Source organism: Heptranchias perlo, chromosome 19 (genome assembly GCF_035084215.1).
Source record: "Heptranchias perlo isolate sHepPer1 chromosome 19, sHepPer1.hap1, whole genome shotgun sequence".
NCBI lineage: Eukaryota > Metazoa > Chordata > Chondrichthyes > Hexanchiformes > Hexanchidae > Heptranchias > Heptranchias perlo.
The window spans coordinates 15640518-15654966 of NC_090343.1; the positions used below are offsets into that span (position 1 = coordinate 15640518).

The 14449-nt window shown below is 40.7% G+C and overlaps 1 protein-coding gene across 2 annotated transcripts in view; it reads right to left on the reverse strand.

The window, feature by feature from the left end:
• Positions 1 to 14449, reverse strand: part of LOC137335186 (proto-oncogene tyrosine-protein kinase Src-like) — a 139423-nt gene that overhangs the window by 25537 nt on the left and 99437 nt on the right. For both annotated transcript variants that reach the window (XM_068000375.1, XM_068000376.1), the window contains one exon: positions 11387 to 11490. In XM_068000375.1, coding sequence (XP_067856476.1) covers positions 11387 to 11490 — 104 coding nt within the window. The remainder of the gene's footprint in view (positions 1 to 11386; positions 11491 to 14449) is intronic.

Below are 14449 nucleotides of genomic sequence, written 5' to 3' on the forward strand. Positions count from 1 at the left end.
TTCAAAGTTACACGAAGCGCTTGGAGACATTTCATCCGTATAAAAGATCTTTTCTTCCTTTATTATTTGTTTTCTCACTATACCTGATCCTTTGTAGCTTGTTGTAGCTCTTCCCCCATCCCAATGACTAATTCTTCAAATATACCTCATGTTTAGATCCCAGGGTTCACATTAAAGTTCACCAAACTGTTGTTAGTGAATGAAAAATGAACTTGCACAAGTTAAATAGAAACCCTATGCAACTAAACGTCAAGTAGCTTCGAACATAAAATCTTCAGCTTTGCTCAGACGACCCAACAACCCACCTGCCCTGCCTCACTGAAAGGCATTTCATGCCAACTTGCATTGAAACTTTAGAACTGGGAGCACTACACAGTGTGTGTGAGTGTGGGATTTATTCAGAAACTAGCCATCTCTGAATGTTCAGAATCGGATGGAACAGATAGATAGAATACCAGATACTGTTATTAGTCAGTCAGTTTAGGGAGGAGAGAGAAACACGAAGGCTGGAGGGGCCAAGAGAGGATAATTTGTATTTTCATATTAATCAAACATATTTGTGTGTGTGAACAATATAACAACTTAAAACAAGATCTGAGTTAACACATCCACAAATGTGATTGGCTCCTGCTCCTGAATCTGGGGGATAGACACTGTGGGGAGCGCTGGCCTCAGTATTTAAAAGTTACTGAGCTGGGAAACTACAACCAGTCTAAAAATAGAGGTCATAAATATAAGATAGTCATCAATAAATCCAATAGGGAATTCAGGAGAAACAAATTTACCCAAAGAGTGGTAAGAATGTGGAAAGTGCTACCACAAGGAGTAGTTGAGGCAAATAGCATAGATACATTTTGAGGGGAAGCTAGATAAGCACATGAGGGAGAAAGGAATAGAAGAATATGCTGATCGGATTAGATGAAGAGGGGTGGGAGAAGGGTGTGGAGCATAAACGCCGGCATTGACCAGTTGGGCTGAATGGCCTGTTTCTGCGCTGTAGACTTTATGTAACTCTGATTTTGCTGAATATAATTGGTTAGGACTGTAATTACACATTTAAGTCATTTCCAGCATGTGCCTGCTTGCATCATTGATACGACTTCCAGATTAACTACCTGTACAGATCTTTCTGTTTATCGCCTGAAGCTTCCTGCAAGCACAATGTTGGACATTTTCTTTTATAGTTTCCCAAATATCAACAACAAATTATATTCCCAGTCGTGATTCCTCACCTGTAACTCAGCAGACAGAATATGTCTGTCACTAAGTTGTTCATTAAAGTAAAAAGTAGACATAATGGAATTCCGAGTACCACCAAAGATGGCAACTCATTGTTATGTTGAACAATGTTCTGCTTGAAAAGCAGCATTTTCAACACAATATGTATTTGCAAAGAAGCTGTTCTCAAGGGCATTAAATTTGGTTTAGTATAAAAATCACTAGAGACTGAATCTGTCTGCCGCCATCTTTTATGTTGTTCTATTGGCTGCTTTCCCGGGATCATCACAGAATCCAATTCTCAAGCCAAAATTCCTGCTAGCACAAGGCTTTTAACATACCGTATTTGTGATTCCAGACATTCTTTCAGTACTTTTGCAGCTGTTGTCATTCCATGGATGTTGGATTTTTTTTATATAAAGGGCTTGAAGAAAGGCTTCCTTTCAAATGTTCTCCAGCAAAATTGTCTAACCCTTTTATTTTTCGATGCTCAATATTTCATCATGTGCAGGGCTCCACTGGGAAAATCACTGAGAAAAAGCTTTGAGATTGGAGCTGCAGGATTCTGCAATGTCTAGAGGTTTGGGAAACATCTAAAACTGCACAGATAAAGCTGGCTTATGTACAAAAAGTTTAACCTCCGTTTCAATTTTCCCCTCTTGATGGCGTCAACATGTTGCTGGGTACGAGTCCATGGGTGCCAGCGTCTCATAGCTACCTCAGTCAAGTGGCCATTCATCATGTGTAAGCCTAGATAGTGAATATCAGCATGCTATTTAACTGAGGGAGGGACATCACAGGGAAGTTGAATTATGTTCTAACCCAACTTCCACACAAATATCCTTTCCAGCAAAGGTCACGAGACAGCAAGCAAGAGCAGAACCCTGGCTCATTTTTTCCCTCACTAACCCCAGCCCAATTGTAGTGTCCCTGCTGCCACTCCAGCTAGAAGTAATTGCAGCACCCTCATCACTAAAGGGTTTAGATCAGGTAATTGAGAACAGATCAGGGATTGAACTTTGTAGCTACCAGCTCTGTACAGCTGAATGCCAAATTGAGCAGTACCTTAAACCACTAAGTCAGTTACTTGTTCTAAATTAGTATTTCATGAAGAAATCTGAAAAGAAACCCCAACATCACTGTCTACAGACATACATATTGAGTTTTGTGTGGACAATCAACTCCTTCAGGGAGAGTCCATGTTTGTGGATGAAAATCAGGTTGTAGAGAGTGAGCTTCATTGGATTTTAACAAGGAAAGTCTTTAAAATTTATTGGCCATGATCATTAATCCACTATTCATTCAAGTGACCACTCTTTATGACGGTGAATGTTAACAATCTATTTTACCGTGGAAGGCATCACAGCTGATGCGATTCATGGCCTCATCAGATGCCAACACATGCATATCTCCAGCACAGATCATTAAACAGTGATCAGGAGTGAAAACCCTAGTTGATTTATTTTCTCTCTCTGACCCAATTGTAGATCAGTTGTCTCAGCATAGTCCAGGATTGAACTGGGGCTCTTCCTGGTCTGTATAGCTTGGTACCACACTGGCAGTGCAACTGAGCTATGAGGGGGAGCAGCAGGGTGTTAAATGAACATATCCAATGGACAATCAAAAGTGACTGCACAAAATTCCAATTCATAACTATCTCAACTGAGTTAATTTTTATTTTTCTTCTAAAATAATTGATAATACTGAGCTGCATGTGAATTGCAACATGGATAGTTGAGAGAGGTTAAGAGAAACTTGTTTACTCGGACAGCTGTTGGAGCACGGAATGATTTGCCACAAGCAATGGTTGAGGCAGAGAAGGTTGTATCTTTTCAAGAGAAAATTGTATAAGCATTTGAAGCAGAGGAAGACACAAGGGTCTGGGGAGAGATTGGGATTAGTTCTGGATTGCTCTAGCAAAAAATTGACAGCAACACGATGGACTGAATGGCCTCCTTCTGTGCTGTAACTTTCTATGGTTCTATTAAATCGAACAGTCAAAAACAGTTGGAAAGAGCCCCTGAAAGTAATTGAAATTCTTGGAACATTTTGGTTTTAAACAAAGTAACCTTAGTCCATTTGAGGTTTTAGGAAACAGGAAACTAAATTTGCAACTGTGGGCCATTTTCCTGATACCACCACAAACAGTACATGTATAGGAAGTTCTGATTAAAACAATGAAATCTATAAGACTGTATATAGAAAAACATCGCCAGGGATATTTACATGAATTAAGTTCTGAATTATACCAAACCAAAAAATAAATAAATTGAGTGATTATGAACCATTAAGGCCCCTATTTCAGGCCCTTTACCTTCAAAACACAAGGCAAAATTCAGCTTTAAGACTGCATCACGTACATTCCAACCATCAGTGGTTTATGTGTTTCTTCAGCCCTATCAGGGTGCCAGCCGTGGTCCTAGGAAGTCAGCTTTTCGCAGCCTGAGGTACTTTATGTAGACATCACCCCAGAACGCCCCAAGCTTTTAACACGTGAAACTTTGCATACAAGTTGTCACCATTCAAACAGAACTCTGCCGATTAGCAAATCAGTCTGCAGGTTGGGAAATACATGGACTCTGTTGGCTCGGTGATATTTGGCAGAAGACAAATAAGGGACTTATGTTTTTTTTGGGGGGGAATGGTTGAATATCTGTATATGGCGAGATTCTGTACTAAGTTACAAAGCCGGTGTAACTACTTGTTTTCACACCTCAGGGCTGTTCTTGGGGACTTTTGGGGAGGGGCTGTGTTGGCTGTACTTGAAGCTGTTGGTCAGATTTTACAAATTTTCTAGGTTGGTACGTATGGTACCGGCTTTGCTCAATACAATTCCATTGGAATATTCAAAGACAGTTTTGAAGAAATCAGTGATCAGTGTACAGCTTGGTGAATTGTAGGTTTTTATTGGTAAGAAAATTTTACAAACTCCAATGGTATTTAATATATCCCATACCAACTTTACCCATTATCTATTTGACATCTAATTTTGCTGTGCAAATTGCAATCCACATACAGCTCAGTATTATCAATTGTTCTAGAACAAAAATAGTTCAGTGTGAGGTTATTGAGAACTGGAATCATTTTCAATTGTCAATCAGGTCTATTAAGTTAACTCCCCCCTCCCAATGGCTTAATTTCACTGTGATAGTGAGTCATGCAGAGGAGGAAGAGCTGAGGTTCAACCCCTAGACTGCACTGAGGTAAGTGATTTCAGCTGGAATAGCAGAAGGGGGACAACTGGGCTGGAGGTGGGGGTGGTAAACAAATCAGCTGATCTCCGTCCAGTGACCGATGCTGGAAACGCACACGTGTGGCGTCAGATCAAGATGTTGTTGCATTGCTACGATGCCCCCCACGGCCTACCAACATTCACCGTCTAGGTTCGCAAGTGAACAGTGGCCACATAGGTGAGGCACTGGAGAGTTTTTTGCAACCGTAGATCCATACCCCAGTAAGATTAATTAACTCAGGGAGAAGAGAAGTCAAGGGAAGAAAACCGGAAAACATCTGCTTGTATCATAGTCCTGAGAGGGCCAGGCATCGACATTTTACGTTTTCATTACGGGATTGCAGCATTAGGAGGTACTGTGTGATAGAACAGGGGCATTTACGGAGCTGTGAAATATTTTTGATCATGTGACCATACGACCACACTGAAAACTATAAATATTTAACTCAGATAATTATGCCTGGAACATTCCGACATTCTTAAATAAAAACATCCAACCTAGGTGCATAAATGTTCAGGCCCATCAATAACACCCATGCAAGACTGAAAGAAATTTATGGACAGACATGACTTGCATACAAGAGGACCTACCACACAGCACCATAAAACAGACTGGGACTTGGATAAACCTTTGATGCATAATGGGATTTGACTTGCATACAAATAAACTTCACAGTTGGTTCAAAGACCTGTGCATTCTTCAAAACAGCCAAGGCCTGATATGCTGAATTTCATGCTATATGGCTTTGTAGGCGGTACTCATTTAGTCTAAAAATCAATATGTTGCAAAAGGAATAGGCATTGGTCACTGTAAGTGACACCAAATGCTGTTTTATAATGACGAGCTTTCTACCATATAGTGCTTTATACAAATGTACAGATATCTACAACATTTTAAACATATGTGATATGCACCTTTTCTCCACATTAAACTTACTTATTTCTGAGTCAAACATGGTCAACATTTAGCAAGGAAAAACCCTATGACAACATTTTATAATGTGAAAAACCTATGTTCAACATTTGCCTGTCACCACGAGATAATATTGTGCTGTGAGTCATTCAGGTATCTACCATTTTTGCTGATTTTCAGATGCTTTTACCATAATTTTTGGGGGCAGGCACAACCCCCGACCCATTTGACCTGTTTGCTGATATCCAGTTCTGAATTCACATCATGGCCTACCTGCTCCTCTACTGTCTTCCTGTCCCATTTCCTTTCCTCAGAAGTAGTGGGGTGGCCTCAGGCCTTGCATTTAAGCCTACCCAGTTTCTGACAACGAGATTGTTGTTGGGGCCATCTCACACCCCAGTTTCATATCTTTCTTAGTAGCGGTCAAACCTCGTGTCTACCACTTGGGCTTTCCACCCCCACATCTTGGTCCTCAACCTGACCTCCCCCATTTGCACTCATCTCTCCTTCCTTCCTCCAAGTATCCGATCCTGGTGCGGGCTAAACCAGCACTGAATTCTTTACAAACAGTTAAAGTGAGATAGGGTGGGCTGAACTATTGGGGGATTTGAAAGTGAGGCTGAGCATTTAAATTCAAACCTTTGAGGGTCTGGGAGCCAACAAAGGTCAGTGAGGACAGAGATGATGGGGGAGCAGGACTTTTTATGGGACAGGATGCAGGTACCTGAGTTTTGGACAAGTTGAAGTTTATGGAGAGTGGAAGATTAGAGGCCAGCAAAGAGTACATTGGAGAAATTGAGCCTCAAACTGACAAAATATGGATAAGGAGTTCACTGGGGTTGAGGAAGAAGTGGAAGTGGGCGATATTGCAGAAGTGAAAAGAAGTGGTCATGGTGATGGGTGGTACAGGATATCAAGGTTTTGCATGGTTTAGTTCAGCTTGAGCGAGTGTTGCAGACAGTTTGGAATCACTGGCAAGGGAGTGGAGTTTATGGCAGGGGCTAAAATCAAGGACTTGATCTTCCCAATGGTCATTTGGAAGAAAAGTTTAACTCATTCCTGTCTTGATGTTGTACAGGCCGTCTGACAGCACAGAAGTAGTCATGGGGTGAAGGGATATAGTTGGGTATCAGCAGCATATTATGGAAGCTGATCACATGCCTGCAAGTGGTAACACGTAGATGAGGAAGAGGAGAGGACCAAAGTGGGAACAGAATATTACTAAAACCCTAGACTAAGGGACAGAGATAGGCCTATGCAGGGAAATGGTACAGAGGTTTCTATTAAAAGAATTGAATTTTTTTTTTAAAGTATTTAGTATGTTATCAATTTAATTCTCAGCAGCATATAATCCTATAGGTTGGAGAGAAATATGGTTGCCAAAACGACTTTGATAATCTTTTTGAGAGATTTAATTGGTTGGTCTGTAGTGGTTGCTGACTGGATAACTACCAAGAAACAATGTTTATTGAATGCTCAAGTATCCCATTGAATGTGAACCAATCACCGTGGTTAGTTTAACATGTAGTAGTTACTTGAACCAATGATAGTTTTTTGTCTTATGGACACACTGTGATGCCTTTGAGATGTGTGACACTGCAGTCATGTGCTAGGTGACAGTTTTAATTATTTGGCTATTTTAAATGATCTTTAGGATACTTTAATTGTAGCTCCATTTTTCGATATATTCTCATGTACAAAATTAAATGGGCACATTCTTAAGGGAAAATCATTTTTCCTTTGTTTGCTACAACAACAACTTGCATTCATATAGCGCCTTTAACATAGTAAAATGTCCCAAGATGCTTCACAGGAGTGTTACCAAACAAAATTTGGCACCAAACCACATAAGGAGATATTAGGGCAGGTGGCCAAAACCATGGTCAAAGAGGTACATTTTAAGGAGCATCTTAAAGGAGGAGAGAGAGGTAGAGAGACGGAGAAGTTTAGGGCGGGAATTCCAGAGCTTAGGGCCTAGGCAGCTGAAGGCACGGCCACCAATGGAATGCTACATGTAATGATGGTGTCATGAACACCAGAGTATTAATTGTGTTGCAAGAATGACATCTGGCTTTTCTCTGCTGACAGCAATTATTATTTTTTAATTACTTTACAGAACTTCTAACGATGCAATTGCCAGTGACAATGTATGAGAATCATCAACAAATAGCTGAACATATAGGCTTGGATGATACAATAGATCATTACATTATCCTTTCACCTCTGCAGCCTCAGTTCCAATCCAGCCTAGACTATACCTAACAGGTGTCCCAATCTAGTCCAGACTATACCTTACAGGTCTCCCAATCCAGTCCAGACTATACCTTACAGGTCTCCCAATTCAGCCCAGACTATACCTTACAGGTCTCCCAATTCAGCCCAGACTATACTTTACAGGTCTCCCAATCCAGTCCAGACTATACCTTACAGGCCTCCCAATCCAGTCCAGACTATACCTTACAGGTCTCCCAATACAGCCCAGACTATACTTTACAGGACTCCCAATCCAGTCCAGACTATACCTTACAGGCCTCTCAATACAGCCAAGACTATACCTTACAGGCCTCTCAATACAGCCGAGACTATACCTTACAGGCCTTTCAGTACAGTTGAGACTGTACCTTACAAGTCTCCCAATCTACCTCACACTATACCTCACCAATCTCCCAATCTATCCAGGATTCCCAGCCAACCAAGAGAAAGAAGGATTTTGTCCCACACCTTACAAGACATCCAGAAGGATTCCAGGATCACTTTTGACAGCTCCCAACAGGCAAACTTCCCGATTGCACGGCTCCATTGTCCTGTCGGCAACAGTGAGGTCAGTAGGAATTTCCCATTCACATTTGGAGACAGGAATAGACACAGGTGACTTGGGATCCTCTTGGGTAACTTATCCGTTATACTACATTAATGAGTCGGAGCCTTCTTTCTTTCGGTTGACTGTCAGAATCCTGCATAAAGAGTCTCAACTTGGCTCATATCATCAACCCATTAAGTTATCCCTAGTTTGACAACCTTACACTGAAAGGTCATTAAATTTTAGGTGTGGAAACTGGAAATGCGACAGAGACGCTGATGCTGGCACTGAGTAGAGGAGCTTTACTCGGCAATTCGCTGTGCTATTCCTCATCTGGGAGTGCTCAATGCTGGCATTGGATGCAAGAAATGGGAAAGTATTCCATTCTTTAGCACTAATATCCATCATTTTGTTAAGCACAGGAATTCACAAAACAACAAAAAGCAACAGGTGCAGCCAGGTTGAGGCCTCCATCTGCTCGAGCCTCAATCTTGTACAGAAAGACTGCAACATTGCCTTTGGCCACAATAGTTTGATTAGGTGACACGTTAGGAAACCAGTCACTCAGAATTTAGCTTCTGTGGAGATTCCTGTGAATGTTCTTAACATTCTTCGATCATTCAGCTAGATATAATCGATAAGTAATCAGGATGAAAACAAATTTCCAGTGTTTATTTCTGAAATGCAGCATCCAGCACTGGAATGAAAATCTCCCATTCACTTTAGTTGAATACAAAGCTGCAATGCTACACCCAATTAACAAAGTATCTGACTTATTTGGCCATATTACACAGTGAAGGGTTACAATATTTGTGTGTGGCATTTAATGGGTTCCGATAATTGAACTTACTGCTGGAATCTGAAGCGCGTCTGTTTTGTAGTGCCTTGAGAGCATGGAAAGGATCTAGCTTTTATCTATTCAGTGACCTACTTTTCACACTGCTCTGCCTCTGGCCACAATGGAATTTCTCATTCTGACTGTGTCTCACGATCCCTCTCTCTCAGATACAGATGTCTGACTTAGCTAACATCAACATTTTCATTAATGACCTTTCATTCTTTTTTATTTTTTTTAAATGAAAGAAACTATTTAGTTTCTATAAAATAAATCCTCTCAATCTGATTCTAGATTTTTACCCAGGGCTGGATATTAAAAAGCCTTATTACTGCTACAAACTAGAAGCTTACTTTAGCTCTAAATGGATGATGTCATTATAATAATCAATCATTGTTCAAGTAGAGCTTTGTTGTTTCAAAACTAGTCAGGGGCTTAACTTCAAAACAGTATATATTTTTAAAATCTTCCGATGGTGAAATCAGTGCAAAATGCTGCTCATATTACCCACACAGACTTTGCAGTGTACTAGCCTCTTGTTGCAATATTTCCCAGTTATAATACAACCTCAGATATAAAACCCACATTGTTTAGGACTCCTCAGCATCAGAAGCCATGAAAAAAAACCTTTCTGTAAGATACTTTTTGTATGATATCCAATGACAGCACGATATGGAGAATAGGGTATAATTAGGCCGTCATCCCTTGAATTTTGTCCTCATGTTATGTAGAAAAGATGCCCATATTGCAAGCAGTATTTCAGTGCTATATACTGAAACCAAAGGGACATTTCAAGTCTCATCTCAGGCCTATTTTGTTTTTTATGCCATTTGTAAATTGTCGCATAAAAGCATATGGAACAGGACGCATCCTATGGGTCAAAGTGGAAAGGCTTTTTGTTTCTTACCGCAAACAGTTTCTGCATAACACTGTTCTTTTCATCGCCAATTCACTATATTAAATAACTAGAACGCACTTCTGCTCTTTACAAAGCAACACTGAAGTAAAAGGAATGCAGAGGAGAGAAGCTGTCAATACTTAGCCTGAGGACACCACTTTCCACATCCTATATTTTTTGCATACTACTTGCAGGAGATTTATAATAGGAGTTTCTGTGCTCCTTCATTCAGAGAAGGCAAAATGCATTTCAGATTGTTGGGGCAAATTAAAAATGTTTACAGATGGGTTTTTAAGTTTATAAACAACTTAAATGGGGTTGTTATTATAAATGATGGTGAATCACCCAAAAAAACCACAAATAAATTAATTTGCATCATTCCTCCCTTCCCTTCCCCCTAAACTTCACTGGCCGCCATTTCATTCCGGTTCATTTTCTACTTTCACGTTGTTAAGCACTGCTCATTCTTCTTCGGCGAGTCCAAGCGGGTTCATCTACATCAGTTTGCCACAGAAAAATGTTGTCAAAACACTGATGTTACAGGAAAGAGATCATGACAACCTCACTTATTTACTCAGGTACTGAAAGTAGCACAAATACCACCTCAGGACTGTGCTATCTACTTTGTCCTATTTAGAACCGATTTGTTACTAGGGTCGCCAGCTGGCTGTTTTGTCACCAGCTCAGCCAGGATTTTGAAATTACCGCTGGTTATTAGTCTAGACAGCGTTGGCTGGCAACACAGTTGTCATTTTATTTTAAATATTGCATGCTAAAATCTTCAACGAGTGTTTTTAAATAAAGGTCACTGTTTTGCCAGTAAGTTGCGAGTTCAGAAACCCTTCTGGGCCAGTGAAAAACTGGGCAAATGACAACCATATTTGCTGCTCTTCCTTCAATTTTCCCAAGCAATTACACTATTCACAGGCCAAGAAGACCTACTCCCAGACCTCTTCAGTAACTCGCATGCTAGATGTACGAGAATGCCCCTGAGCAGTTTCCCTTCCAATTTTTCAACCTCTGTGAGGAATGGATTGAGACTGATTTTGGCTCAGCCCTGAAGGTACTGTTGGGACCGGAAACCCGACAAGTGGAAAATCACAGATTTAAGCTTACTACTCCATGGCACATTAATACACTGGCATGCTACCACAGAAGGCAGTGGAGGCCAAGTCATTAGATGTATTCAAGAAGGAGATAGATATATTTCTTAATGCTAAAGGGATCAAGGGATATGGGGAAAAAGTGGGAACAGGGTACTGAGTTAGACGATCAGCCATGATCTTTTTGAATGGCGGAGCAGGCCCGAAGGGCTGAATAGCCTACTCTTGCTCCTATTTTCTATGTTTCTATGCTGCATCACTACCATATCATATCAAAAGGTAACATCCATTTTAACAGGCTGAGCAAGCAGGACTCACAAATTAGGAAGCCAGTTCCATCCATTTATAAAAAATAATTTCATTCATTTAATTTTCAGTCATAATTACCTTTTGTGGTCTCACTCTCCCTGACCAAAAAGGTACCTCTAGGATTTTCAGGACTTAGTAGCATTCGCTCTGATTCTCTTCGAGTAATCTTCCCAAAGTACCACCTGAAAGAATAATAGTCAAAGGGAAACATTAAAATGGTCATCAGTTTGAGAACTTAAGTGTAAGCGCAAATTATCCAAGCGTTTCCGGAGAAAGACCCACACATCAGAAAACAAAATCATGTCCATTTACTGGACAAACATTAAAACCAGATGCAGTTCAAAGACAAAGACAGTACAAACAGTTACAGTAACAGTAACATAAAGCAGGTTCACTGATCGCCATTTCAACTAACCTGGTCCCCTCTACTCCATTTTGCTGTAAATCCAAACATTATCACACATAATGATAATCATAAACCATTCTAAGCAAAGAGGTGTCCTGTACTCTAATGAGACAGGCAACTTTGGGGATCAACTGTACTCATCAGCTTCATTGTATGATTAGACAGAGTCAACACAGTTTTATGAAAGGAAAATCAAGTTTGACAAATCTATTAAAGTTTTTTGAGGATGTAACTAGCAGGGTAGATAAGGAAGAACCAGTGGATGTAGTATATTTGGATTTTCAAAAGGCACTCGATAAGGTGCCACATAAAAGGGATAGCAGGTTGTAACTAGTGCGATGCTGCAAGGATCAGTGCTTGGGCCTCAGCTATTTACATTATATATCAATGACTTAGATGAGGGGACTGAGTATAATGTATCCATGTTTGCTGACGATACAAAGCTAAGTGGGAATGTAAACTGTGAGGAGGACACAAAGAGGCTGCAAAGGGATATAGACAGGTTATAGACAAAGTTAACATGGATTTATGAAAGGGAAATCGTATTTGACAAAAATACTGGAGTTTATTGAAGTTGTAACTGGTAGAATAGATAAGGGAGAACCAGTGGATGTGGTGTATTTGGATTTTCAGAAGGCCTTTGATAAAGTTCCAAATAAGAGGTTAGTGTGCAAAATTAAAGCACATGGGATTGGTGGTAATATACTGGCATGGATTGAAAATTGATTAACAGAGTTGGAATAAATAGGTGTTTTTCAGGGTGGCAGGCAGTGACTAGTGGGGAACCGCAGGGATCAGTGCTTGGGCCCCAGTTATTCACAATATTTATCAATGATTTGATGAGGGAACCAAATGTAATATTTCCAAGTTTGCAGACAACATAAAACTAGGTGAGATTGTGAGTTGTGAGGAGGATGCAAAGAGGCTTCAAGGCACTTTAGACAAGTTGAGTGAGTGGGCAAATACATGGCAGATGCAGTATAACATAGATAAATGTGAAGTTATCCACTTCGGAAGGAAAAACAGAAAGGCAGAGTATTATTTAAATGGTGATAGATTGGGAAATGTTGATGTACAAAAGGGACCAGGGTGTCCTTGTACACCAGTCACTGAAAGCAAACATGCAGGTGCAGCAAGCAGTTAGGAAGGCAAATGGTATGTTGGTCTTCATTGCAAGAGGATGAGAGTGCAGGAGCATGGATGTCTTACTGCAGTTATACAGGGCCTTGATGAGACCACACCTGGAGTATTGTGTGCAGTTTTGGTCTCCTTACCTAAGAAAGGATATACTTGCCATAGAGGGAGAGCTGCAAAGGTTCACCAGACTGATTCCTAGGATGACAGGACTGTCGTATGAGAAGAGATTGAGTCAACTAGGCCTGTATTCACTAGAGTTTAGAAGAACGAGAGGGATCTCATTGAAATAAAATTCTGACAGGGCTAAACAGGCTGGATGCAGGGAGGATGTTTCCCCTGGCTGAGGTAGTCCAGAACGAGGGGTCACAGTCTCAGGATACGGGGATAGGACGGAGGTGAGGAGAAATTTCTTCACTCAGAGGATGGTGAACCTGTGGAATTCTCTACCACAGAAGGCTGTGGAGGCCAAGTCACTGAATATATTTAAGAAGGAGATAGATAGATTTCTAGAGACAGAAGGCATGAAGGGGTATAGGGATAGAGCAGGAATGTGATATTGAGATAGAGGATCAGCCATGATCATATTGAATAGCGGAGCAGGCTCGAAGGGGCGAATGGCCTACTCCTGCTCCTATTTTGTACGTTTCCATGTTAAGTGTGTGGGTGAGAAGATGACAAATGGAATATAATGTGGGGAAATGTGAAATTATCCACTTTGGTATAAAGAATAGAAAAGCAGAATATTTTTTAAAAGGTGAGACTAAGAAATTTTGGTAGTCAGAGGGACTTTGGGGCGTCCTTGTACATGAAGGGCAATTAGGGATGGGCAATAAATGCTGGCCTTGCCAGCGACGCCCACATCCCATTAACAAATTTTTTAAAAAGTTACAGAAAGTTAACGTGCAGGTAAGCAAGCAATTAGGAAGGCAAATGGTATGTTAGCCTTTATTGCAAGGGGGTTGGAGTATAAGAGTAAGGAGGTCTTGCTGCAATTATATAGGGCTCTGGTGAGACCACAACTGAAGTACTGTGTACAGTTTTAGTCTTCTTACCTAAGGAAGGATATACTTGACTTAGCGGGGGTGCAACATAGGTTCACTAGATTGATTCCTGGTATGAGAGGGTTGTCCTATGAGAAGAGATTGAGTAAAATGGGCTGATATTCTCTGGAGTTTAGAAGAATGAGAGGTGATCTCATTGAAACATAAAAGATTCTGAGGGGGCTTGACAGGGTAGATGCTGAGAGGTTGTTTCCCCTGGCTGGAGAGTCTAGAACTAGGGGTCATAGTCTCAAGATAAGGGGTTGGCCATTTAGGACCGAGATGAGGAAAAATGTCTTCACTCAGAGGGTTGTGAATCTTTGGAATTCTCTACCGCAGAAGGCTGTAGATGCTCAATCTACACAAGACTGAGATTGATGGATATTTGGACATTAAGGGAATCAAGGGATATGGGAATAGGGTGGGAAAGTGAAGTTGAGATGGAAGATCAGCCATGATCTTATTGAATGGCGGAACAGACTCGAGGGGCCGTATGGCCTACTCCTGCTCCTATTTCTTCTGTTCTCATGTTCTTATTGAGACTTTTGTACATTTTAT